At 48.0% G+C, this 26757-nt stretch overlaps 2 protein-coding genes across 7 annotated transcripts in view; both read left to right on the top strand.

Moving 5' to 3' along the window:
• The window catches only part of ANKRD35 (ankyrin repeat domain 35), a 29073-nt gene extending 12798 nt beyond the window's left edge, over positions 1-16275 (top strand). For both annotated transcript variants that reach the window (XM_079956493.1, XM_079956494.1), the window contains exons 5-14: positions 80-137; positions 1497-1567; positions 2041-2147; positions 2961-3145; positions 5812-5849; positions 6875-9226; positions 10378-10467; positions 11579-11644; positions 13012-13109; positions 14600-16275. In XM_079956493.1, coding sequence (XP_079812619.1) covers positions 80-137; positions 1497-1567; positions 2041-2147; positions 2961-3145; positions 5812-5849; positions 6875-9226; positions 10378-10467; positions 11579-11644; positions 13012-13074 — 3030 coding nt within the window. In that variant the 3' untranslated portion in view covers positions 13075-13109; positions 14600-16275. The remainder of the gene's footprint in view (positions 1-79; positions 138-1496; positions 1568-2040; positions 2148-2960; positions 3146-5811; positions 5850-6874; positions 9227-10377; positions 10468-11578; positions 11645-13011; positions 13110-14599) is intronic.
• Positions 16276-20875: 4600 nt separating this feature from the next.
• Positions 20876-26757, top strand: part of PIAS3 (protein inhibitor of activated STAT 3) — a 40949-nt gene continuing 35067 nt past the window's right edge. For 2 of the 5 annotated variants that reach the window (XR_013833969.1, XM_079957477.1), the window contains exons 1-2: positions 23343-23484; positions 25141-25203. Coding sequence is in view for 3 of the 5 variants with exons in the window: in XM_079957477.1 (XP_079813603.1) it covers positions 23461-23484; positions 25141-25203 (87 nt within the window). In the remaining 2 variants the exon portion in view is untranslated. Of the gene's footprint in view, positions 21046-23342; positions 23485-25140; positions 25204-26757 lie in introns of those variants that run through there. The other 3 variants (XM_079957479.1, XM_079957480.1, XM_079957478.1) reach the window with 3 other exon arrangements.

The following is a 26757-nucleotide window of genomic DNA, read 5'->3' as shown; positions in this document are numbered from 1 at the left end:
TGAGCCTTCAGGGTGTGGCAAGTTATCAATGCCAATGAAATGCATTTTTTAAAAAAACAAAAAAACTTCTTTCTTGCAGCATGGAGCCAATGAAGACTGTGTAGATGGGGAGAACCGGACACCACTACATTGGGCGGGTGAGTCCTTAAATGATTCAAATCAAGTGGAGGTCACCTAGGGGAGTAGCATTTGAATCAATAATCAAATCCTTGAGCCAGACCCCAAAGGAAACCTGGGATCCTTCTCAGCGTGGGAGACTTCCTGTGCTAAAGTTGATCTTCCTCCCTCCTGCCTGGAGCATCAAATAACAGCTCAGGCCTTTTGCAAGAATGTTCAACCCAGGGTTCCTCAACCTCGGCCCTCCAGATGTTTTTGGCCTACAACTCCCATGATCCCTAGCTAGCAGGACCAGTGGTCAGGGATGATGGGAATTGTAGTCTCAAAACATCTGGAGGGCGGAGGTTGAGGAAGCCTGGTTCAACTCTTTGGGGCACAAGTATCCTTTAAACTTTTGCCATCATGTAGTGAAGCACTTGCTTCAGTCTAAATTAAAACACATCAGTGGACTTCCCCACACTTTCGCCCACTCTTTCCGGGCAGTCTGTGCTTTAAAGATCTGTTTCTGAGCACTGTTTTTTTGTGCTCTGGAGCTTTCCCCATGAAAACCCGCTCTTTGAAGCTCAGTCGGAGCAAACAGCAATCCACAGAAAATCTGAATAGCCATTTGCTCCAATTCATCTTTAAAGAGCGGGACTAGCTCTGGGAGAAAACAAAGCAAAAACCACAGACACAGAGCTTTAATGCACAGACCTCTGCCTGGAAAGAGCAGGGCAAAAGGTAAGTGTGGAAAAGCCCAATGTCTGAGTACACGTCCCTAAACAAAAATATTTTCAGTGGGCACTGAAAAGAGTACAGTGAAGATGCCTGCCCAGTGTCAACAGGCAGGGAGCTCCAAAGTGCGGGTGCTGCCACACTAAGAGACCAATTTATTACAAATGTTTAATGGGTACTATGTAGCACCTGTAGCAGCGGGAGTTCCACAGACTGAAGTGGTCGAGTGGGATAAGCGGATCCTGCAAGTAAACTGGCCCCAAGCTGTTAAGCATTTTATATGCTAATAGTAACATTTTGAACTTGACCCAGTAATAAATCTGCAGCCAATGCAACTCTCTGAGCAGGAGTGCTGCATGCAGACAGCATCTCACAACTGCACTGCAGCATTCTGCACTGACCGCTGCTTCCAGGTCAAACACAAGGGAAGCCCCACATAAAGCACATTGCAGCCATCCGGATCTAAAGAAATAGGTGTTCCTCAGATTTTTAAAACAAGTATGATGCATTGTTTATATTCTAGAGTGTGCTAGCTGGCCTGGGAGAAAACTGCTATCGAAATATGAATGTTATTTGCATGTATATATTATTATGCATATGGTATAAAAAGCCCTGACTTTTAACCCTTGCTTTCCTCCACTTTTTAAAATCGCCCCCGCTAACAGCCATCTCCGGGTGTGCTTCCAGCGTGCTGCTCCTGTGTGATCAAGAGGCCTTCCTGGATGTCATGGATAATGTACGTCTGAACAGGCTCTGCTTGGTGTATCAAAATAAAATCTGGGGGCAATGGATCCACGGTAGTATCGGACTTGGGGCAGCTGACTATGAGTTATAGTTAGGAGTGTGATGAAGTGTGGGGGGGAGACCGTCAAGAGAAGCCTCTCCTGCCTTTTTCCTTGTCCAGCTGCAAAAAAAAAAACAGCCTTACCAGGCTGGACTGTGAAAGTTGCTGCTGGTCCTTCTACCCACTGAGGGCTAGAATCTTGACATCTGTTATGGAGCTTATTGGTCCAGTGTGAATTACAGTGTGGTCCAGTGTGAATTGATAGTTTCTTGGGGCGGGGGGTGTCTTCCAGAACCAGTTGCCCCTCTCTTGAACAGCTGGAAGTTACACAGTTATAGCTATTACTATTCTTAATTTTACATGCCTTCTCACCGCAAAGCAAGATTCCAAGAATCTTCTTTCTTTTCTCCACGCTTTTTCTCCAGAATGGACGGACGCCTTTGATGATCGCTGCCCAGGGGAACCAGCCTGCTATCTGCTCCCAGTTGCTGCAGAGAGGGGCCAAGGTTGACCTCATTGATAAGGATGGAAAGTGAGTCTCTGGAGGCTTTGACACTGGGCATCTCCTGGGGATTAGCTATGCTTCTTATGGGGCATCAGCTGGATGTCATGAACAGCACAACAGCAAATCTCCTGTTCATACTTTCTCTGTTCAACCTTCATTCCTCCCATCCCCAGGAGTTCAGAAAGTCCCACTTTTTTAAAAAACTCAGTGAAACAGCTGTACCATTTTCCCAGGTGCAGCTAGCCTGTTGTATAGCTATTCTGGCTGGGTTATGGCCTGCATAGATTGCTCTTGCCTTCCCTGTGGTCCATCCCTTGTCTCTAGGCACAAACTCTAACTCACTTTAACCCTTATATCTCCAAACAGCATTGCCTTTATATATCTCCCCCTCCCCCACTCCCTCAAATTGCAGCAGATGGGGGGGGGAATCAAGATCATGAGCGCAGTGGGTGGGGTGTTAACCCTTTCCCCCTCCACACAGTCACTGGTCTGATTCAGCTGCTGTTAATGATCTCCTGAACAACCCAGCTGAAATACCTCCTGCTGTTGCCTTTCCTCCTGTGAGGAGGCTATTTATTTTTATTTCCGGCATGCCTGTTGCACCTTCTTTGCTCCAAGGAGCTCAAGGTGGCATGGAGCATCATCCCCCCCCCCCCGGTTTATGCTCACAACAACCTTGTGAGGTAGGTTAGCCTGAGGAGCAGTGGCTGAGTGCAAGGTCACACCCAGTGAGCTTCATGGCCGAGTGGAGATTTGAACCCTGGTCTCTTCCAGGCCCTACTTCTTCACTCTAACCACTACAGCACACTACCTATCTTTCTCTCCTCTGCTCCTGCACAGGACAGCTCTCATCCTTGCTTGTGAAAGTGGAAGCACCGAGTCAGCTGAGCTGCTTCTGCAGAATGAGGCCAATGTGACGCTTCTTGACAAGACAGGCCACGACTCCCTCTACTACGCCACGCAGGCCAAGAATCGCAAATTGAGGAGGCTGGTCCGGGCTGCCCTGAAGAAGTGGAAGAAAAAAGGTAAGGGAGCGGTTGGCTGGCCAGTGCCCTGGCTTCTCAGACTCTCAGCTGGCTCATTGCCAAAGACTCGGTTCCAAAATCACTATAATGCCCAGACATAGATGGTGTAGGTTCTGTTTATTTAGATGGTTCTCCCCATCCTCACTTAATCCACACAACAACCCTGCAAGGTAGGTTAGACTGAGGGACAGTGAGTGACCCCAAATGTCGCCCAGCAAGCTTCATGGCCAAGTTGGGGGGGGGTGACTTGAATCCTGGTCTGTCCCGGGCCTTAGCCCTTATTTAATTCCCACAACAACCCTGTCAGGCAGGCTGAGAGGCAGCAACTGGCCTGAGGTCACCCAATGAGCTTCGTGGCCGAGTGGAAATTTGAACTCAGGTCTCCCAAGTCCTAGTCTCTAACTACCACACCATGCTGGTGGCGAAGTTCAGAGCAGAGTTTTAAGGCATATGGCCAAGTGCAAACTAAGACATTTTCCCAATGCCTGACATGCATCCCACCACGAATACCCTTTTTGAACAGCGGAGCAGGTACAGTCATTTGCCTAGAGTGGTCATCCCTAGGCATGTGATTGGGCAAGAAAGTGGGCACTCCTGCAAGGCAACTAGATCTCATTGCATGGGTACAACCGTCGCCAGGTTCTATTGCCACCTATCTATCTGATGTTGCCTTGGACACAAGAGCTTTCCTGGTGGGACATGGTGTCAGAATCACATCAGGAGGGTCTGCTAACACATTCGGGGCATCCAAAGACACTGAGGCAGGACCTTCTCTGGACAACCCAATCATCCCCCTGCCCAGCATCCAGATCTGCACCTCCCAAGCTCCTGGGCCTCTCCCCAGGGTGTTCCAAGGCTGGTCCAAAACACGTTGCTTCTTAACCAGTGGACAATATGCCGTATCTTTCTATGTACTGAAGCCAGTCAGACAAGTGGTTGGATCTTAATTCAACACTGGTGACAGGACAGCTTCTTCCACTATTCTTGGGGGTAGCAAGGGTTCCTTAGGGTACAGCTAGGAAGATTCAGGTCAGTTCAGTCCAGCAAGGGTCTCAGTTTGACTTGTGAGGTCATTCACCACAAACCACACCCATGTGCCCTACACCTGATGTCCCATGTGATGTCAGGTGTGTGGCAGGTATGGGTGTGGCCACAAAGGAACAGCCAGGAGCTTAGAGTGAGCCCTGGAATGTTCATTTGCAAGTGGGATCAGGTGCGCTAAGGAGATCTCTGTTTTCTTTGGATGAGGAAGCACCAATACAGTGGTACTTCGGGTTACATATGCTTCAGGTTACAGATTCCGCTAACCCAGAAATAGTACCTCGGGTTAAGAACTTTGCTTCAGGATGAAAACAGAAATCACACGGTAGCAGCGGGAGGCCCCATTAACTAAAGTGGTGCTTCAGGTTAAAAACAGTTTCAGGTTAAGAACGGTCCTCTGGAACGAATTAAGTACGTAACCAGAGGTACCACTGTATTTGTTTTGTTTGCAAAATGACAAGTAGAGCATAAGTGGAGGAAAACAGGCACTCCCACTACAGTCAGCAAAACCACATTTCTTATTTCTTTTGTATCTTGTATATAATTTTATTAAGTTTTCTGTTTTACAATTTAAAATACTCCAGTGTGGTGTAGTGGTTAAGAGCGGTAGTCTCGTAATCTGGGGAACCGGGTTCGCCTCTCCTCTCCTCCACATGCAGCTGCTGGGTGACCTTGGGCCAGTCACACTTCTTTGAAGTCTCTGAGCCCCACTCACCTCACAGAGTGTTTGTTGTGGGGGAGGAAGGGAAAGGAGAATGTTAGCCGCTTTGAGACTCCTGAAGGGGAGTGAAAGGCGGGATATCAAATCCAAACTCTTCTTCTTCTTCTTCATTATACATCCTTAAGATATCAATGACTTCCCTTCTTCTCTGTTTTACAAAAACTATACGATTCAGTATTCCATTATTGCATCCATCAAAACTTGTTTACACTATTGAATTTATCTTAACGCTGCCAGTGTTTTCAGCTGTACACAAATACAGCAAAACCACATTTCTAGCACCATGCTCTCCACAAAAGGCCCTTCACCCCAAGTGGCTTTGTGTGATCACAGAAGGGGTGGGGCCCCTAAGACTCAAAGCAGGGGGTGCATCTAGGCCTCTCTATCTGACCTATAGGACTCTGCATCCCTCAGCAGCCTTGCTTCAGACTGCATTTCTGTCTGGCAGGAATTTATTGTTAAATTCTGGTAAAACGTACCGTATCTTACTTAACTGGATGGAGAATAGAGGGTGGGGGTGTACAAAACAACCTACTGTACAAAGGTAAAAGGCACATTCATTATTCTGCCAGTTCTGGCATGTGGCCCTCAGAAGGCTGCTCAGAAGCGAACGTGGCCCCTAGGGTCAAAGAAGTTCCCCAACCCTGACCTTGACCACTCATTCACAATGATCAAGGTGGTCCAACTCACACAACCAGAAGCATTAGTTGTAATGTGGTTAACTGTCCAAGAGCAATAACCTTTTTTACTCATTCCGCTTTCTTGTTGCTTACCAGTATCTGAGTCCTATCTTGTGACCTGGATAGAAGGAATTCAGGGCAGAGGTAGGCAAAAAAAGTGCTTTGGGGATATGCGCTTCCGGAATATCATTCCGCTCAAATCCTTTTTTTCTTAACTTCCACAGAACTAGGATGCGATTATTCATCAGAGACTGGTTCACAGGTAAGAAGGGGATGCTTATTTGTTTAATAAACTTTTTCCTGGAAACTGCTGGAGCTGCCCTTGAAGATGTCTTGGAAACTTCAACTGGTCCAAAACACTGCAGTTGCATTATTGGCCAGGGTTCCATTTAGATCTCCTATAACCCCTGTTTTAAAAATCTGGTTGCCAGTTTGATTCCAAGCCCTGTTCAGGGTGGTTATGTTAGTTTTTAAAGCCCTAAATGACACAGGTCCCAAATACCTGAAAAAGAGCCTTTTCTCCCGCAGAACCTATCAGGTCTTAAGACTGACAGAGGGAGCTGTCTTGGTTGTTCTACCACCCTCAAAAGCTTGGGGTAGTGGCAGCCTGGGAGAGGGCCTTCTCTGTGATGGCCCCTAAGTTGTAGAACTCCCCCCGCCCTGAGGTGTGTCTGGCACTTTCATTATACAGCTTTCATTGAATGCTTAAGACATATCTCTTTACCCTGGCCTTTGACACTTGAAATGTATATTTTTTGAACCCACATTTTTTTCTGCAGTTGTTTTAAACTGTTTTTAATATTGTGTTTTAATTGCTGGAACCCACCCTAGGACTTTAGAGTGAAAGGCTAGTTGTTGTTGTTGTTGTTGTTGTTGTTGTTGTTGTTGTTGTTGTTGATGGTCATCTGTCATGGATGCTTTAGTTGAGATTCCTGCATTGCATGGCATTGAACTAGATGTCCCTCAGGGTTCCTTCCAACTTGACAATTGTATGATTCTATGAATACCTCTTGCTTGTCTGGATGGAGAATACAAACTAGCCAACTGTACAAAGGTAACATTTGCCTTAATTTATCTGCTCAGTTGTGTCTTTAGCCTCACAGACCACTGGCTGGTGATTTCAGTACCACAGACAGCTTCTTCCTGGGGGCACATCTCCAAGGAAGGAGCTATCCATGGTACTGAAACCAACACCCCCTACCTTGCAGCCATGTGTACCTGTTACAGATGGGTCAGAACCTTCTGTCTCTCAGTTAACTCATGCATTGGTTTGGGTTGTGCCTCCAGGTTCCATCTGAGAGCGGGAGAGAGACTGATGTGAGTAGCCTGAACCTCCAGAGCGAAGTCGGGGACCAAAGCGATGAAGAAGAAGAGGAGGATCCTGAGTTGAAGGAGTGGAGGAGCAGGTACCGAGACGAGAAAATGAAAGTAATCCAGCTGGAACTGCAGTTGGACCAGAAGAGGAAAGAATGTGACACCCTCCTGGAAGGGTGCAAAGTGACAAAGGAGAGGGTCTGGGACCAGGTGCAGGAGATCAACCAGCTCCTTCCTGAGGGGGGCGGAAGGAGCCAGGACTGTGAGGAGCTGAGCCAACGGTACAGCCGCGATACCACGGAAGAAGATTATTACCTCAACCTCTTGGCCGCGCAAGTGCAAGAGCTGAAGAAGAGGAGGAAGCAGCAGCAGGAGGAGGAGAAGCTTCAGAAAGAGCAAGCCAAAATGGTGGCCGCGCAAGAAGCAGGAAAAGAGGAGCCGAAGGCCACTATGGCCCAGGAGGAGAAAGTCCTGTGGCCTGGCGAGGAGGAGGCCGAAGAAGGGAAACGCCACGACGAGGAGCTGAAGCGCCTCCGGGACGAAGTTGCAGCAGCCCTCGAGGAAAAAGAGAGTGCCACGAGGAGGGTGCAGGAGATGGAGGGCCACATGGAGAACATGCGGGCCGTGATCAGCGTCTACGAGGGAAAGAAGAAGGCCCAGAGCGGGACGCTGAAGGAGATGGAGGCCCGTACGCTGGAGCTGGAGGGTGAGAACCAGCAGTTGCGTGGGCTGCTGGCGAAGCACCTGGGAGAGTGTGAGAAGGTGGGGAAGCAAGAGAGTGGGCTCCCCTCTGGGGAGAAGCTGTCCCAGTTCCTCACAGAAATGGAGGAAGAATATGCCAGAGTGCAGAGGGAGAACGCTGAGGTGGCTTTTGAGAACGAGGCCCTGAAGTGGGAGGCAGAGGAGGCCCTCAGGAGCAAGCTGCAGTTCCAAGCGGTGCCATCGGGGGTGGTCAAGAGGAGCGTGTCCGCCTGGAAGAAGATTGTGGTGGGTCTGGAAGGAGCCCTGGCTAAGTTGGAGCAGGTGAACTTTGCTCTCCTGGAGAAAGCCAGGCCTCTCCGGGAAGCCATCTTGGCCTCTGGGTCGAGAGTTGTGGCCAACAGGAATGGGTATCACAGAGAAGAAGAGAATGGTATCATGGAGGATGAGGAGAAGCTGCCCGCGGGTGATGCCAAAGCCCCTGAGGAACTGGGAAAAGCCAAGAAAGGCAAGAGCCAGCTCCCTGAGGGCTCTTCCGGGCAGGTCAAGCTCAGGCCGAAGCCTGAGGTGGCAGAAAACAAGGCCCGCCCCTGCCGGAAGAGCTCCGACCTAGAGAAGGAGGTGTGGGACCTCAAGCAGAACAATGGCAGCCTCGTCAAGGAGCTGGCAGAGCTGAGCAGGGAGAGGGAGAAGCTCCAGGAGCAGCTGAGGAGTTTGTGTTCTCCGAAAGATGGACCCGCCGAGGCAGAGGCACCAGGGAGCTTGGTGGAAGAGCTGAAGCAGACGGTGGACTCTCTGAACCAGCAGCTCTCGGCTGAGAGTGAGGAATCGAGGAAGCTGCGCCTGAGACTGGAGGCCCAGAGGAAGGAGATGGTATCCGTGAGGGACACCTTCCTGAGGCAAATGTCCAAAGAGGCCGGCCACTTGAGGCCAGAGAATCTCGACAGCTGCATCTTGAAGGAGCTGCACTGGAAGCTGGACAACGTGGTGAAGAAGCAGAACGAGGCCTTGCAGCTGGTGTCTGAGATGGAGGAGGAGAGCCACGCCCTTGAGGTGGACCGCAGCCTCCTTGCCAACGGCCTTGACTCGTCCGTGGCAGAGGACAAGGCCTGGCGGGAAGGCTCCTCCGAGGCCTCTGATGCCATCGGAGACAACTTGAAGGTCAGGCAGCGGATGAGCGAGCTGGAGGAAGGCCTGCAAGAGCTGAAAGGAGTGTTAGAAGCCGTCCAGGTCTCCCTGGGAGGAAGAGACAAGGAGGCCGCCCGGCTGAAGGAGGTGCTTGATCGCCTCGTCGCCAAGATGGCCGAACTGCGCCAGGAGGAAGAGGAGGCCCTCAGGAAGCATGAGAAAGTCCGTGGCATGCTGTCCGTCAGAGCGCAAGCCCTGGGAGAGGAGCTGGCCGCCCTTCGGGAGAAATACGAGGAAGAGAGCGGGGAGTGCTCCCGCCTCAAGGAAGACCTTGCTTCTGAAAAGCAGAAGAACGAGGAGCTCATCGCTGAGGCTGTGGAGCATGAGGAGGAGGTGGAGGAGCTGAGAGGGAAGTCCCAGATGATGGAAAGCGCAATGGAGAAGATGAATAGGAAGATGGAAGAGCTGGCCAGGACCTGCCAGGACAGAGAAGGGAAGGTAGGCGGGGAAATTTCGAGGGCTGGGGCGGCTAACCCCTTTCGGTCTTATGCCTTTATTATTTGTGTCCAAAAGGGCTCCCAACATGGCTAAATGTAGAATCAGTTAAAGCAAGGCAGTCCCTGCCCACGACATGCAAGGGGAAGGGACAGGGAGGGAAGAGGGGGGAAATCCAATCTCAGCCACCAGTTCTTGTTTATTTATGGAGATACGTAAATAATGTTATGTCACAAAAATATATTAAAGCCCAGATTCTGAAACAGCTGTTCCTATAATGACTGGCTAGCACAGTTCAAGAGTATGAGGTGCCCGATAACAGCTGAGTTTTTATGTTTTTAAGAATTAATTAATATGTGAGAATTTGTCATATTTTTAGCGGAACCAGTAAATTTGTCAAGATCAAAGGAGCAAGTGGGGAATTAGAAAAGATCTGTGCAATAACTTCACTGGAACCCCTGGCATCACTGGGCCTGCCTGAATTGCAAGGGCCATCTTGGGGGAACAGGGAACAAATATTATTGTTAGCATTATTAGAAATATACCATTAACTTTGACCAGTCTGCACCAGTGACCCTGTTGGTAAGGCCATAAAAAGGTAAAGGTACCCCTGCCCATACGGGCCAGTCTTGACAGACTCTGGGGTTGTGCGCCCATCTCACTTAAGAGGCCTGGGGCCAGCGCTGTCCGGAGACACTTCCGGGTCACGTGGCCAGCGTGACATTGCTGCTCTGGCCAGAGCCAGAGCCAGAGCCAGAGCCGCACACGGAAACGCCGTTTACCTTCCCGCTGGTAAGCGGTCCCTATTTATCTACTTGCACCCGGAGGTGCTTTCGAACTGCTAGGTTGGCAGGCGCTGGGACCGAGCAGCGGGAGCGCACCCCGCCGCAGGGATTCGAACCGCCGACCTTTCGATCGGCAAGCCCTAGGCGCTGAGGCTTTAACCCACAGCGCCACCTGCGTCCCGGCTTGGTAAGGCCATAGAATCACAGAATTGTAGAGTTGGAAGGGATCCAAGGGTCATCTAGTCCAACCCCCCTTACAATGTTATTACCCCATAATATAGCTGGGAAGACTAAGACTGAGGAGTCTGCTCAGGGATTCCGTGCAATAGATTTGACTTGGATGCCACCTGTTTTATCATATCCCCTCAGATCAGGAAGTTGCTGAAGGAAACAGAGAAGCTTTCAAGTGAAGTTCTTAATCTGCGCAGCGAACGTGCCCGACTCCAGCTGCAGAATGAAGTGAGCTTTGGGGGTCATCGTCCCCAAATTATTTCAGTTTACAGAGACTGCTTACTATCTATCTATCTATCTATCTATCTATCTATCTATCTATCTATCTAATCTATCTCTGTCTGTCTGTCTGTCTGTCTGTCTGTCTGTCTGTCTGTCTATAATGCACTGGAGTAGTGTTGGACTAGGACCTGGGAGACCAGGGTTTGAATCCCTACTCACATATGAATCTCACTGGGTGACCTTGAGCTGGACATCACCTCTCAGCCTAACCTACCTCACATAATTGTTGTGGAGATTACATGAGGACTAGGAGAGACCAAGGTTCAGGTTTGAGTTGAGCAGAGATGGAGACACACTGAGAGGGGGGAAATGGTAGTTTTAAATACAGGGGTACCGTGGGATACATACGCTTCAGGTTACATACGCTTCAGGTTACCGACTCCGCTAACCCAGAAATATTACCTCAGGTTAAGAACTTTGCTTCAGGGTGAGAACAGAAATCGTGCAGCGGTGGCGCAGTCGCAGCAGGAGGCCCCATTAGCTAAAGTGGTGCTTCAGGTTAAGAACAGTTTCAGGTTAAGAACGAACCTCCGGAACAAATTAAGTTCTTAACCATAGGTACCACTGTAATGGCAAAGGTTTGAGCAGAGCAAACCGGAGGTTACACTGAGAGGAATAAAGTGGAGGTTTAAAACGAGGACTGAGTACAGGGAAAAGGGAGTTAAGGTTTTGCTGTGTTCTACCCACCTCCACTATTTCTCCTTGTTAGGACTTCCTTAAAATAAATTTAAAAACCCTAGTTGCAGCCCCTCTATGTTCTTCCCTTCCCAATCTATTCAGACCTCTCCCATTGTTTTAAACCACCACTTTTCTTCCTCCTCCTTTTTTGCTCCCATCCTGTTTCCCCTGCTGTTATTGATTTATTACTTTTATAGTTCACCTTTTCCCCCAAGTAGCTCAAGGTGGCATACATGGTTCTCCCCATATTTAATCCCCACGACAACACTGTGAGGTAGGTTAGGCTGTTGTGCAACCTGCTCCTGAAGTCCCCCACCGTTTTTCTGCCAGCAGAATGTCTGTGGACTTCATTTCACCGGCTTACTCATATGTATTTCAGGTTGTCCAGAAGAACCACCAAGAGATTGTAGCCATCTACAGAACACACCTGCTCAACGCAGCCCAAGTAAGCATTTCAGTGGTGCATGTCCCTAAGCCTTGAGTGGAGGAGATATTCCTTCCCAGAGTCTGGGATCAAGAGGTGGACCCCTGGAAACTTAATAACTTTGGGGGGACAGGGGATGGTGTTCCAGTGGGAATAGTGAACCTCTGCTTCCCATGCCAACCCTCCGGCTGTTTTGGAGTCCAACTTCCACCCATCCCAGCCATGCTGGGGGCACCAGGTTGGAGAAGGCTGCTGTATACCATACAGAGTCAGAAGGATAAGGGCTGATCTATGCACACAACAGACCTTCCTCTACTGAACCCCCTCTCTCAGCAGATCTGGATTGCATGTTTCAAAAACTCCCAGATGGGGATTATTTTTTATTATTGAAAAAGGCATATAGAACTCTGGCATGTCAGCAAAAGAAAACTAGGCTCGAAATGCCCCTCCGTGATGTCTAGTTTTCTCTATGCGTGGGGATGTGCTTGTTTTTGTAATATGGGGAGGAGCATCCAGTCACATGATCTCTTGCCAGTCCACAATGAAAGGCTAAGGTACCTAACTGACAATTCTGGAACAATACATGAGTACTGTTCCGCTATCCTTCAAAATTCACATTTCTCCCGATTTTTGGGTGCAGTTTCCCAGTCAATAGATGTGTTGCAAACATTGCATGTATCGGGGGAGTGTGTATAAGGCCACATGTTTTAATAGAAATAACATACCAATAAATCTATAGATTTGTACATTAGTAGAACTTCTAAATGTTACTTGTATTAAGATGAATAAGGTTTTAAGATTGGGTTATTAAGAATATAAGGCTCTAGGAACATGCATGAATAAGTTAATACAATGGAACCAAGAGGGGGAGTGGAGGGAAGTCAATTGAGTTAAGATGTATGATCTGAATTGTCATAATTGATTCATTTTGTTTTGTTTTTATACTGTTTTTATGTTTTATTTTATTTTTGAATTTTATTTTTGAAAATTAATAAACTGTTATAAAAAAGGAAATAACATACCAAAAGACACTTTGCCATGTCTGCATTAGGCAAAACGGCATATAGTGTGGTATAGTGGTTAGAGTGGCAGGCTATTAGGACTTGGGAGACCAGGGTTCAAAATCCCATTTGACAGTGAGGCTCACTGGGTGACCTTGAGCTCAGTCACTGCTCCTCAACTTAACCTACCTCACAGAGTTGTTGTGAGGATAAAATTGGGGGGGGGGGGACGGGACCAAGTGTGCCACTTGGAGCTCCCTGGAGAAAAAGATGGACTGCAAATGCAATAAAATAAATAAATGCAGAAAAGTGATTATTGGGAGAAATTTCAGCTAAGATGCTGGTGAATTTTCCCAGGGTCTGACGTGTGGTGTTTCTCCAATTCAGGGATTCATGGACGAGGAAGTCCATGCGATGCTGCTACGGATCCTGAGGACAAACGACGGTTGACTGGCAAATTTCCAGGCCTCCCACTTCCCCTTCATGTGAGATTGTTGTTATGTATTTTTTTGGTTGTGAACTGCTCTGTGCCCTTTGAATGCTATGCAATTTAATAATAATAATAACAACAGTAATAATAGTACACTGGTACCCCTAGTTACAAATTTAATTCGTTCCGGATGTCCGTTCTTAACCTGAAACTGTTCTTATCTAGAGGTGTGCTTTTGCTAATGGGGCCTCTTGCTGCCGTTGTGCCACTGGCACACGATTTCCATTCTCATCCTGGGGCAAAGTTCTCAACTCGAGGTAACACTTCCAGGTTAGCGGAGTTTGTAACCTGAAGCATTTGTAAACTGAGGCGTTTGTAACTCAAGGTACCACTGTAATAGTAATATTCTGGTAGCTTGTAGAAGCCACCAACCATCAAAGATCCCACTCCTAGTCAAAAAGAGGGGGGGGGAGCTATTTTGCACACCCAAAGAACATGCCCAGAGCACTCAGAATACTTTCTGAGCCCGTCTAAAGTTCATTTCCTTCCTATGTAGTCAAGTAGATTTCTTGCTGCATTGGGTTAGGAATCGATTCCAAAATGAAGATCGGGACCTCCAAGTAAGTGCTGCCCCCAAGAGGCGAGACAGCTCTGCTGCAAAGCTCATGAATCCTATGCCGATTGTGCTGATCCACAGGCCCAAAGTGGCTTGGTGCAGGAATACCAAAGGATGTCAAAAGCACGCTTTATTAAAGAAAAGTGTCATCTTTACAACACAACCTGCAAAGCCTCAGTGCCGTTACAGACACGAGTTGGACACCGCAGCAGTGAGAGGTCGTCATGACTTGTCTGCCAAGCACTAATATGTTAGGCATTACTTACACACCAAGCGGGTGGCGCTATGGTCTAAACCACTGAGCCTCTTGGGCTTGCTGATCAGAAGGTCGGCGGTTCGAAACTCCGCAACAGGGTGAGCTCCTGTTGCTCGGTCCCTGCTCCTGCCAACCTAGCAGTTCGAAAGCACAGAGTACAAGTAGATAAATAGGCACCACTCCGGGAGGAAGGTAAACGGCGTTTCCATGCGCTGCTCTGGTTCATCAGAAGTGGCTTAGTCATGCAGGCCACATGACCTGGAAGCTGTACACCGGCTCCCTCGGCCAATAAAGTGAGATGAGCGTCGCAACCCCAGAGTCATCGGCGACTGGACCTAATGGTCAGGGGTCCCTTTACCTTTACACACCAAGCAAACTATGTAGACCAGCATCAGTAGCCCAATTAATGCACCCCTGGCTCAGAGGCCCCTTCCCAACTGTCTCATCCATCTCTCAGATAAGGGAGTAGCTGTCAGGCAGCTTGTAAGAAGCCTCTCCTCTCCCAACTAACAAACAAAGGCTTCAAAGCAGATTAACACATGTGAGCTCATTCTTGCAGCAATGAACAATTAGCCCTGGGGTTATCGTGACTACCAAGATGGCGTTTTCAAGTGTTCTGTAACATTTTCAATGTTTGGTTCTTCACAGTGTTCGAATCATTTTCTCATTCCAGGTTTCCATTCCATGGCAGAGGCAAATACCAGGAGGGCAAGAAGAATCCTGGCCTGTGGTTCCTGCACCTTTCTAGCATCAAGACACCCGTACACACACACACACACACACACACACACACACACACACACACACACACCTCTTCCCAGAGGTCAGCTTTGATTTCCGGAGTTGTCCAAGTGGCAAATCTATGCGGCAGGGAGCAAGGATTCCATACCGTGATGCCCACCCATGTGGCTGTACTGGGATTTTTATTTTTTTTTTGTAAAATAGTATTATATCTTCCTCTGTCTCCCTCCACCCCCTGACATTTTTCTTTTTAAATTATTATTGTAGAATGGGGAATATGGGCTGGGCTGGTGAACAGAAAGGAGAGTGAGCAATGGGGGTAAAAGAGAGACTATAAGGGAAGTGAATCAATATTCCCATCTTGAAACTGGCTTATTCCAGGGCGATGGGCCTTAACCCCAAGGCATTTTGGTGTCAGAGATGGTGAGATGCCCCCTGCAGCCACACAGTTGACAGTGGGCCTCGGTCCCGTAGGGTTTTCCCTCCCTGGGGTCAAGACCCTACATACATGGCCAGATTAAGACCTTTAGAGGCCGCAAGCAATGAACAGAGCATGGTGCCCTCTCCCACATATTATTTAAAATAAAAACCATGCTATAAACAATAAAAAGAAAACGTTTTTTTTTATTTTAAAAAAATCGATCAATATTAGTAGGACACCCCCTGACTCTAGGTAGGGATAAGAAACAAAAAGAGAACAGAGAAATTGGGGAAGACAAGGGTAGAGTGGAGGTTAAGGTCACCCAGAGTGTGGATTTGAACTCAGGTCCTAGTAGTCCGACACTGTAACCTGTGCTAGACAGGATAACCTGTGCCTGGAGTCTCTGGCAGAGTGAACATGAGAGGAGCTTTTAGCTGGATCAGGCCATGGACCCATCTAGTCCAGCATCCTGTTCTCACAGTGGCCAGCACCAGATGCCTGTGGGAAGCCTACAAGCTGGATTTGAGCACAAGAGCATCTCTCCCCTCTTGGGCTTTCCAGTCATTGGTATTCAGAAGTGTTGCTGCTTCCGGCCCTTGGACCATTGTGGCTAGGAGCCATCAATCACCCTCTCCTCCATTGGGTGATCCAGAATTGCCCGCTGTAATGAACGGGAGTAATGCTCTTGTGCTACTCCTGTTCATTTTAGCAAGGCTTACGCAAGAGGATGCACCATTGCAAACTGGGTCCCACGTGCCTCTGATCTGCCCATCTCCCCCTCTGCCATCCGTAGTAGTGCCTCACATCCACTCTCTGGGGCACCTGCTTTCCCCTGCTCTGAAGGAGGGTGGCTTTTAGGTTAATGGCTGAGCCCTTCTGCGAGGATCACGGCTGTGACAGTTTGCACAAGATGCATCCTTCAGCTCTTGGAATCATAAAACCTTGGCAGGTACCCCAAGGCCATGCACTCTGACCTCTGCCAAGGATTATTTGTTTAATCTCGTTTGGATCACCTGGAGAGGGGTGGTTGCTGCTGCTTCATCTTAAAAAAGATCTGTGCTACTGTGTATTTAACAACTGTGTGAGAAAGCGTGCATGCTTGTGTTTAGTTTTGTTTCTTTAAAAGAAAAATGCAGGTTGCATTGAGTCCTGCGGAAAGAACTCAAATAAATTATGTGTGCCTGGCAGTAATGCCTTCAGTCTGTTGTCTCTTCCCTCCTCCCCACATGTCTATCCCATGGGTCACCCTCTCTGAGCACGTCAAAGGGCTTGTCCATAATTTTGCTTCACTCATATTTTGATCACATCGTGTGCCAATTAATCCCATCACTGCTCCCACCCAGTCTGAGAGCTTTTCTCGTTGTCCCGTGGCTTTGCCTTGTGGAAACGCAATCTTTGGGGCTGAATCGGATCTTATCAGTTGCGTAGAAAGCCTGGAGAGAGATCTGCTTAACCGAGCTTCAATTCAGCGGGTGGGCTTGAATTTTCGCAAGGTGCAATCGCAGAGGAACGAAAAAATGCTTTCGTACCTGGGAGAATGAATTGGGATGTGACACCATCAAAATATGGTTCAAGTGAAAATGTGGATGAGCCCCAAAAGCCTGGCTGCTGGATCAGACCAAGGTGGGTGCTCATCCAGCACAGCATCCTCTTTCCAAGAGGGCCCAATCGGATGCCTCAGCAGGAGCCGATCAGATGTCCACAAGCAGGACATGAAGACAACAGCCTCTCCACACACTGTTGTTCCCTAGCACAACAGTGGTACATTGAAAGGTACACTGCTGCTGGCCAGGGAGGGTCCTTATAACTATTGTGGCAAACTGTCAGCGATAGGCACCACATCTTGTGCAGTGAAGTTCTCCCCAGTGACAATATGCATGCTGGTTGTAGCTTAATTCCGGCACAAAATTCCTTTTTGTGCTGTATGATAAAAATGGCAACCATCCAGCAGAGTGTCTCCACGTGTGCTTCATTCTGGTACGGAAAAAATTGAGGGACTGGGGTCCACGGTCTCTTTTTTGCAAATTCCCTCAAATGGCATAACCCGTTTTTAAGAGGGTAGTCTGGCAAAGTGAACCACTTTCAGGTCCACCCTTTCCTTTCTACCTCTCCCCTTTTCCTGCATTTCTGTTCCCCAAATGGACCCCCTGTGTTTGGAGGTTTCCCCCTCCCCCTCCGAAGCTAACTAAGCAAGAGCAGCCAACCTTCTGCATCGGCCCACAATGCAATGGGAAGCCAGGGACAAAAAACCTGTTTCCATAGAGAAAGGGTGGAGCGAATGGGAGAGTTGGTTGCCAACCCAGTTAGGGAACAGAGAGAAATAGCCCAGTTTTCAAGCTGATGACCTTCCCAGAATTTCACAAGGCAAAAAAAATAATAAAGCACTCTTTTTTGAAGGAATGGGAACCTGCTGGGTGCTGTGTACAGAATACAAAATTGCTGCATCCTCCCTGGTTCAAAGTCCCTAATCCTTAAGACAGGGGTGGCCTGTCTCAATTTGCCACCTGAGACAAAATGGGGATTGCCACTGTCTTCTGCCACCCATTGCATTATCACCACTTCCGTTGGCCCCAGCTCTCACCAAACTCGACAGCAGCCAGGTCACTCCTCAAAGCATTGCCAAGCAACACCTCTGCCTGGGTTGAAGATGAACGGCAAAACCGCACACCAGAACCCCACCTTGGCGGCAGAAGTGGTGGGGCAGGTGCAGTTCTGCCACCTGAGGCCGGCGCTCCATATCACCTTAGGGGCAGGCCAGCTCTGCCTTAAGGAGGAGCTAAAGAAGAGGCTGCTGGATCAGGCCACTGGCCCATCTAGACCAGCCTCCTGTTCTCATAGTAGCCACCCAAATGCCCCAATGGGAAATCCACAAGAGCCTTCTCCTCTTCTGTGGTTTTCAGCAACTGGAAGCGTTGCTGCCTCCAGGGTGTAGACAATGTCTGCCAAAGATCTGAGCAAAGTTTCCATTTACCCTGGAGTGGGGATTCCACACCCCCCCCCCCCGGCATTGCTCTCAGCCCCCCATCCCCACCCATCAACAGAACAAATCGCAAATGAAATTATTAGATATGCATGTACTGAATTGATCTGCCTTCTGCTTTTATCCGTTCTGAATTTGTCCGATGAAACTGATACGGTTGGTGGAAAGCCTTGCCAACTTCCTTGTTTGCTTGGTTTCCTTGAAAGGGACGCTGGAAATGGCGCATAGAGTAATTATAGTTATAGAGGCTTGACAACCATATGTCAGGAGTGCTCTGATGGTGTTTCCTGCTTGGCAGGGGGTTGGACTCGATGGCCCTTGTGGTCTCTTCCAACTCTATGATTCTATGATAGTCCATTTTTTAAAAATGCCTTTGGGAGGAACTAACACAAAGCTGTTCCTCCGACTGTGGCCATTTCCCCAGGGACTGGAGAGAAGGGGTAGTGAAAGGAGATGCTTATGGCCCACTATGTTGGAAGATCCAGGACAGACCAAAGCTTTTCTCTATGCAGAACAAAGTTAAGCTATGGAACTCCCTGCCACAGGAAACAGGGGTGGCCACCAACTTTAAAAGAGGTTTAAAGAGATTCACAGAAGAGAGGGCTATTGATGGTTACTAGCTCTGATTCCATAGTCAGAAGCAGTACAGTGGTACCTCAGGTTAAGTACTGAATTCGTTCTGGAGGTCCGTTCTTAACCTGAAACTGTTCTTAACCTGAAGCACCACTTTAGCTAATGGGGCCTCCTGCTGCCGCCGCGCTGCCGGAGCACTATTTCTGTTCTCATCCTAAAGCAAAGTTCTTAACCCGAGGTAATATTTCTGGGTTAATGGAGTCTGTAACCTGAAGCATCTGTAATCTGAGGTACCACTGTAAATGCTTCTCAAGACCAGTTGCTGGAGACCACAGGCAAGGAGAGAGCTCTTGTGCTCAGGTCCTGTTTGCAGGTTCCCCACAGGCATCTCACTGGTTGGCCACTGTGAGAAGAGGATGCTGGGACATTGGCCTGATCCAGCAACCTCTTCTTCAGACCTTATGTACTTACTGCCCAGGGTAGATAACTTGAGTGAGCACCTTCCTTTGCAAAAGCTGGGTGTGTCTCCACGAGACGATGGTACTTGATTGAAAGTACCTGTGTACTTCATGCTCTGGAAACTTCCAGAGAGGATTATTGCAACATGCTCTAAGTAGGGCTGCCCCTGAAGCATAGCTGTCAACTTTTCCCTTTTCTTGCGAGGAATCCTATTCGGAATAGGGAAACGTTGACAGCTATGCCCTGAAGACAACTTGGAAACTTGAAATGGTCCAAAATGCAGTGGCCAGATGACTGGATGGGGTTCCATTGAGAAACCCATACTTTTAAAATAGCTTCACTGGTTCCCAGTTCATTTCTGGACCCAATTCAAGCTCACATTGGTGCTTAAAGCCTTAAAAGACTCGAGCTCCAAATACCCCAAAGACCGCCTCCTTCCCTACAGACCCTCTGAGACTGGCAGAGGGGGCCCTCTTGGTTGTTCCACCACCCTCAGAAATATGGGGCCCAGGACGCTGTCTTCTCTGTGGTGGCTCCAAAGTTGTGGAAGTCCATCTCCATGGAGTTGCACCTGACTACTTCACTATACAGCTTTTAGCAAATGCTGAAGAGACACCTCTTTACTGTGACCTTTGATGTTCGAGATGTTTGTTTTCAGAGCCCACCCTGTTCCTGTAACTGCAATCTGTTTTAACTGTTCTGAATTTTGAATTAAAAATTGCTATGACCCACCTTGAGTCCTGTTGGTGAATAATCACAATAAATAATATTACTTTCAGCCAACATCTTGACGCTGCCCCTTCCACTTACACTTCAGGTGGGTTTTGTCTGTCTGGCTTTTCCTGTTATTGCTGAACGTGCAAACTGGGCATTTATGCGCTCAAAAAATGTGCTGCATTGAATATTCTTTCTTCTCCCCCCCCCCCAAAAAAAAAAAACGTTCTCAGGGTGGTTTGGGGGCAAGCTTGCATCCCTCCAAAGACTTCATCTGAAGCCTTTGTGGGATGTTGTGACAGCTACTTACCTTTAATCACAGGAGATGTCCAGTGGTTTTTGTTGTTTTTTAACTTCCAAAGGCGGGTTTTGAGAGCGCGAGGCTCTCTCAGACGCATTCCACAATTCCTCAAAGGGTTTCAGAGCAAAATGACACAACGTGGGGTCCTTTCAAGCCACACCAGGAACTGTGGCCGACACGGAAATTGCGGAGAGGGCTTTGCAACTGCTGCAAGTGGCAGGAGGCCCTTGTTTTAAAAAGCAACTCACTTGCCGGTCTACATTCTTAAGACACTCACTCTGTGTGCCCTTCACACATTATGCTTGTATCAGGCGTCGGCCTAAACACTTCACATTAAATAATAAATTGCGATGGCAATAAGCAAGTATTAGAAAAAGCAAATCACGCACATTGCTTGATGAACTTGATCCAGACTTTTATTTTGAAAGTCTGCCACCTCCCTTGCCTCTTAGCGCCCCTCATGGGTAACCCCACCACCCCTGGGGGGGCGGGGAACCACTTTGAAAACCACTGATAAATATGAGCCATATAAATGAGTAGGATGGTTCAGTTATTCTTGGCGCTGTGGAGTGCTGAGCTCCAGGGGGCAGCACAGCATTGGCAGCAAAAAGAAAGAAATAAGTTATTTTTAACTGTGATGAAATTTTTTTAACCAGCCTGGGTCTGTTAACTTGGGTTTCCGGGTTCCAACTGCCAAGATAAACCTCCCAGATGACGGGGAAGGAGTGGTTTTGAGCTGTTTGGGAGAGTCTGATACTTTCTTTTTCTGCGGAGTAAGGGAAAAACACACACACAACTGAGAAAGCCTTGATCATAGTGCTCCTTTGCAGGAACTGCAGAGAAGACCACAACCGTTTCTGGACTTCTCTGAAGACAGCTGGGACTCCTGAGCCGGCAGGGAAAACACCACCTTCTATAAAAAATAACTTGGTAAGTGAAAGTCACAGGGACACACTCTGCCGAGACTTCGTACACGGAACTCACTTCCACGTAGAAAACTGGCAACCAAAGTGTGTGGTCTGAGGTCAGGCCTGGCATCAGCACCCCTTGGCAGGTACCATCAGACCAGTTTCTGCCCTGACCCCCCCCCCCCAAATCAGTGGTTCCCAAAGTGGGTGGTAGCGATTCCCTGTGGGGGGCAGTGGGATTAACCAGGGGTGTATGGGCTAAGGGGCAAGCGGCTCTGGAGGCAAATGAATGTACTGGGCTTTGGTATCACTGGATCACGGTCGTCAGTTTTGTTGAATTAATTGAACTGAATAGGTTTAACTGGATTTTGAATAAATGTGCAATTGATAGTGCTTCAAATCTTATTGTGGTTTCTCTAGGGAGGGAGTTCCAAAGCTGGGGCAGCCACTGAGAAGGCCCTCTCCCATGTCGCACAGCACACATCATACAGGCTAGCACGGTGAGCAACAAACCAAACAGTCCTGGGTTCAAATTGCGACTCTGCCATGAGCTCCGTGTCACATCATCAGCGTTCATGGACCACAGTGCTGTAAACATGCCTTGGATACGCTTTAAATGGATCTGCTTTCAGTAAACACAAATATTGGATTGTGCTGGAAGGCCATCAGCCATCTAGAAGATTTCAATTGCCTGCTTTTCATCCAATTAATCTGTTAATGGATTGGTTGTTTGAAAATGCTGTGCATTTATGATAGCTGAGTTTCCCTCTATAGAAACTTGTGGTTGGGTTTAATGAAGAAAATAGCATGAGTGGGGAGCAGGAGAAGTGTTAACCCTTTCCCCATCTTGTTCCTGAGCTGATTTTGTACAAATAGGTGACTTGTACCCATTTGCTCTTGAAAAAAGCAGGAAACTTCCAGTTAGTGAGTGTGAAGTCCATGGGCTGACTTGCAGCCCGCATGCCCTGTTTTAAAACCTCATAGATACCAAATTTCCTGTATAATTTTCATAGAAACATATTTAATTGACATTCTGCCCTTCCTCACAAAGGAGCCCAGGGTGGTTCCTGCATCAGGGCTACCTGTATTTTGAAGAAAGGGCTGGTGCTATGATGCTTTTATTAACTGCCTACATTTAATTGATATATTTTTTAAAAATACTATTTTAATTCTATTCGTGTTTAATTACATTTTAGTGATGGTGTTTTCTATACTTTTAGCTCGTTATATTTTATCTGTGTAAGCCGCCTTGAATCCCAGACTGGGGGAAAAGTGGGATATAAATAAATCTAATACAACAATAATAATATTTTGGTTGCAGCTACTCTGTGCTGATTGTACCTCCTGCTCCTACCCTAGACCATGGGTAAGCAAACTAAGGCCTGGGGGCCGGATCCGGCCCAATCTCCTTCTAAATCCGGCCTGCTGATGGTCCGGGAATCAGCGTGTTTTTACATGAGTAGAATGTGTGCTTTTATTTAAATGCATCTCTGGGTTATTTGTGGGGCATAGGAATTTGTTCATTTCCCCCCTTCAAAATATAGTCCGGCCCCCCACAAGGTCTGAGGGGCAGTGGACTGGCCCCCTGCTGAAAAAGTGTGCTGACACCTGCGCTAGACCCTCCAGCTACAAGGCTGGTTACCTACCTAGCATTATTACTCTTTACCTTCCCAGTCCCAGACGTATCTCTGCCAAATTGTGGGTGCCACTACATGCATCAAACAGAGCAGGCTTTTACCACAATAAATCTGCTAATAATTAACAACATTTATTATTATGGGGTGGGGGGGCTGCAATCAAATGACAGCCTTGGGGCCGCTGCAACAGAGATTAGCATGGTTAGGCATGGTTTTTACTTGATCGTCAAACATCGTTGTTTTTGAATGTTTGAAATAGTCGTTTTAAGCTGTTTTCAACTGACAATTTTAAAATGTTTATTCTTTCTGTAAACCACTTTGAGCTCCCCCACCTCCCACCCCCTTACAACCAAGCGGTATACAGATTTTGTCAGGGAAATTTTGTCAGAGAAACCCCGGATATATGGCAACGCGATGGAAAAACAGCCCCCAAAGCGTAAAATCACTATTTTTAAGGGGAGGATTCCCCCAAAAAACTAAACAATTTGGTTTTGCGCCCCCAAAAAAGAGCGGCTGAAAAGAGCACGGTGCGCCTGACTGCGGGCAGAAGAATTTAGCGCCGCTCCCTTAGGCCCTCCCCGCTGTTCTCTACGGCGTTTCCTCCGCCCCCTCTCATCAACCCCCGCCCCTCCGCGGAGCTCGAAGGGGGCGGGGCTTCCTCCAGCGCTCCAACCCTCTATTGTCTTCCCTCCTCCTGCCCCCTCTGGCACTCCGTGCGGCTCTCGGGCGGCGGCGGAGTTTATCGCCGCTCCCTGGGCCGCCCCCTCCGCTTTCGGCCGCGGCGGCTACGATGCCTCAAGATGGCGGAGGCGGCCGAGCTGAAGGTAGGAAGAGGAAGCGGGGCGGGGGAGGGAAGGAGGGCGCCCCCCAGGAAAGGGGAGGGGGAGGAGAATTATAACCAAAAATAAGAGAGAGCTTTTATTGCATAAAGCGAATGGGTAGGAAAATGGGGGGGGGGAGGAGAAACCTGGTGTGCATTTTGGGGGGGATATAAGGAGGGAGCCCCCAAATAACATGAGGGAGCCTCTGCTGCATGAAGCAAATGGGTAAAGATGACGGGGGCTGTAGTTGGTAAAATGGGGGTACTTGGGGCGCGTTTTTTGTGTGGGGAGCAGGGAACCCCCCCAGCTATTTGGGTGTGTGAAGAATATGAGAGAGCCTTGAATATATACAAAACAAATGGGGGGGGTAGAAAACGGGGGGCTGCAATAGGCAAGAGGGATGGGGAAGGCGCCTGGGATAATTGGGGGTAGAAAGAGGGACATCCTCCCCCCAGGTGTGTGGGGGGGAGGGATATGAGAGAGCTTTATTGCATGAAATAAATGGGGGGGGGTGGTAGAAAAGGAGGGGAGGGCTGGAAGGGGGGTACCTGAGGGTACAATTTTTTGGCAGGTTGGGGGGAGGGAGAAGAGAGGTGGGTGTGGAAAGCAACTGTGCAGTAAAGCCCACGGTAAAAGGGGGAGGGAATAATGGGGCTGTGGGGGGCAATGGGGTATAGGTTAGGTTAGTGATGGGTGTAAAGAGGGTGGGGTGTGAGTAGCTGTGGGGTGCAGGGGGAGGGGAGGGTTGATGTTGGGGGGTGAGTAAGAACATGTGCAGAGTGAGAAGCCTTGGTAGGGTTGGGGAGTAAGAACATGGGGTCAAGGAGGGGGCGGGAAATGACTCCTACAGGAGATCGTGAGGGGGTGGGGGGTTGGAGTTCAAAGTGAGGGGGTGAAGGGGTGAGAAGAGAATTTGCCTGGGAGGGGTATTAGTGTGAGAAAGAGGGGCTGCAAAACAGAAGATGGGGTACAGTGGTGATGTGGAGGGAGGGGTATGTTGGCGAGAGAGAAGCTATAGGGAGATGGGGGTGTTTGGGGTACAGAGAGAGCAGAGGAAATCAGACGTGGGTTCAGGATGAATTGGGGAGGTGAGTTGGGAAAACCTGTGTCGTAAAAAGGATATTAGGGTGGGGGGGAGACAAATAATATTGCGGTGGGGGCAGAACACCTGGGGTGATGTGAAGCTGATAGAAGACCCAAAGGGACATTGGGTATGTGTAGTTTTGTGCAATGAAAACCAGAGGTGGAAGGGTGGGCTGTGGCAGGGGTGTACAGATTGAGTGTGATCTGGGGTTCAGGAGGGATAAGATCATTGAGGAAGGATCATGGCTCAGTGGTCTGCTTAGCATGCAGAAGGTCCCAGGTCCGATCCCTGCTGGTGTCTCCAGGTAGGGATGGGAGAGACCACATTTGTCTAAAACCTTGGAAAGCCACTGCTGCCAGTCAGTGTAGAGAATATTGAGCTAATTGAACCAATGGCTTGATTCCGTATAATCTGCTCAAATACGGCCACAACACGTGGCTAATAAGTATGGTAAAAGCAGCTTCCTATTTCCCCTGTGCTGCAGTTTGTTTCATGATATGATCCCATAGCTAGAGAATTTGGTGTGGGGTTGCTCTCCTGTATATATGGTTTTTTTCTTTCTTTCTCATCTTTAGGAGTCAGAGTGCCCACTGCCATCATTGCCCACTGCCAGACCCCGGAATATGCAGTTGCCCCTGGTAACTAACGAATTCTGAAACCAATTTGGGGTCCTCGTTGGTGTGTTAAAATCCCCTGCATGGGTTCCTATCTGGCTTTTCCTGGGGGTAAATCTTGAGGTTCTACCCACCTTGGCTGGGAGTAGTCATGGGGACATCTTTAAACATTCATAGAATTGTTAAGACTTTCCAGCTTTTGTCTTTCCTTACCTTCCATCTTATTTTTAATGAAAGAACTTTATTGTCTCTTAGATCTTTACTAACCCCCAACATTGAGCTTGCTGGGAAATCTAGGTCTTGAAATTGCAGGAGAGGATTGTGAATCCTTCGTTTTTAAACTTATCTACCCAAGCATATTAATAATCATCGCTTGCTTATCTCTGACCCTTTTTACATCTCTCATTGGCTTAAGGAGCTGCGTTGTCAAGGAATCACCATGTTTTAACTGCTTGGGGAGGTAGGGGAAGACAACAGCCGTAGAATGCTGACAGACTGGACAGCTTCTGTCAATAAAATGACAAGCTGGCTTGACTGGTGAATACCTCACGTGGGGCTTTCAGCCAGGTGTGGCCACACATTGTTTAGTAGTAAGGAAGCTTTGTCTTCAGGTCGTTGGAAGTATTTATAGCAAATACGTGTTAGCAGCTTTTCGTATAGGCTGTGCACATGTACAGACTTAAAAGCTTGTTCACACATACACACAGCCCTTGAATAATGCCCTCTGCTTCTTTGCCCCAAAAAGTCTAATTTGCATTAACAGAGGAGGTGGTTAAAACAGTTTCTCCAATGTACCACTTTGCAAGGGAGGGGGAGTTCACACAACAGAATGTTTCTCCATGCAAAATCTAATCTCCGTACTACAGCAGGGAATTGGCTATGTTACAACTCCTCTCCTCGCTGTGTTAATTTTCTAACTGCACAGAATCTGAGTTTTGTTCTGTTTTAAAATTATGTGGATCAGTCTTGTGATTCCCATACCTACAGCCCAGATTAGTACAATCTTCCCCTTGCTGTTTGTGTGAACTAGACCACATCCATCACACCTGTTGCAGAAAAGAATGATATTGAGAACATTAATATTATAGTTGTGACCTGCTCTGAAATGGTTGTGTCATTGCGTAAGAAACGTTTTAAATAAAATAATGCCTTTGAACTGAAGGGGGACATGAAGAGCCAGAACTAGACATTTTAGGAATTAGGCCTAATGTATGAATGCTGCTGAGAGAATGCAAGGAGCCATAGTCTTGGAAAGGACTAAAGAATCTTTAGTGTGTAACGAGAGAGAATCATTAGCGTGTAACACATTCCCTCGGACAGGCAATCCAGACCACACTCTGGGGCATTTGACTAGTTAAGGAAGATTCAATTAATGGTCAAGATTTTGAAAGCATTAGCTTGATTAGAACAAGAAAAGGGGGGAAAGGTAACTTCAACTGCCTGCAAGTTTGATACTCATGGCTAAGAAACAAATTAGTTACTGTTTATTGCGAAACCATGAAATGAACTTTTAAAAAATATATAAAGAACAGTTAAGAGTTACAATGTTATGTGAGATTTTTTTCAAATTTGAACAGG

The sequence above is a fragment of the Podarcis cretensis genome (assembly GCF_951804945.1).
Source record: "Podarcis cretensis genome assembly, chromosome: 16".
NCBI classification, from domain to species: domain Eukaryota; kingdom Metazoa; phylum Chordata; class Lepidosauria; order Squamata; family Lacertidae; genus Podarcis; species Podarcis cretensis.
The sequence above is the reverse complement of the archived record's forward strand: the minus strand, read 5'-3'. Positions and strand labels throughout refer to the sequence as shown.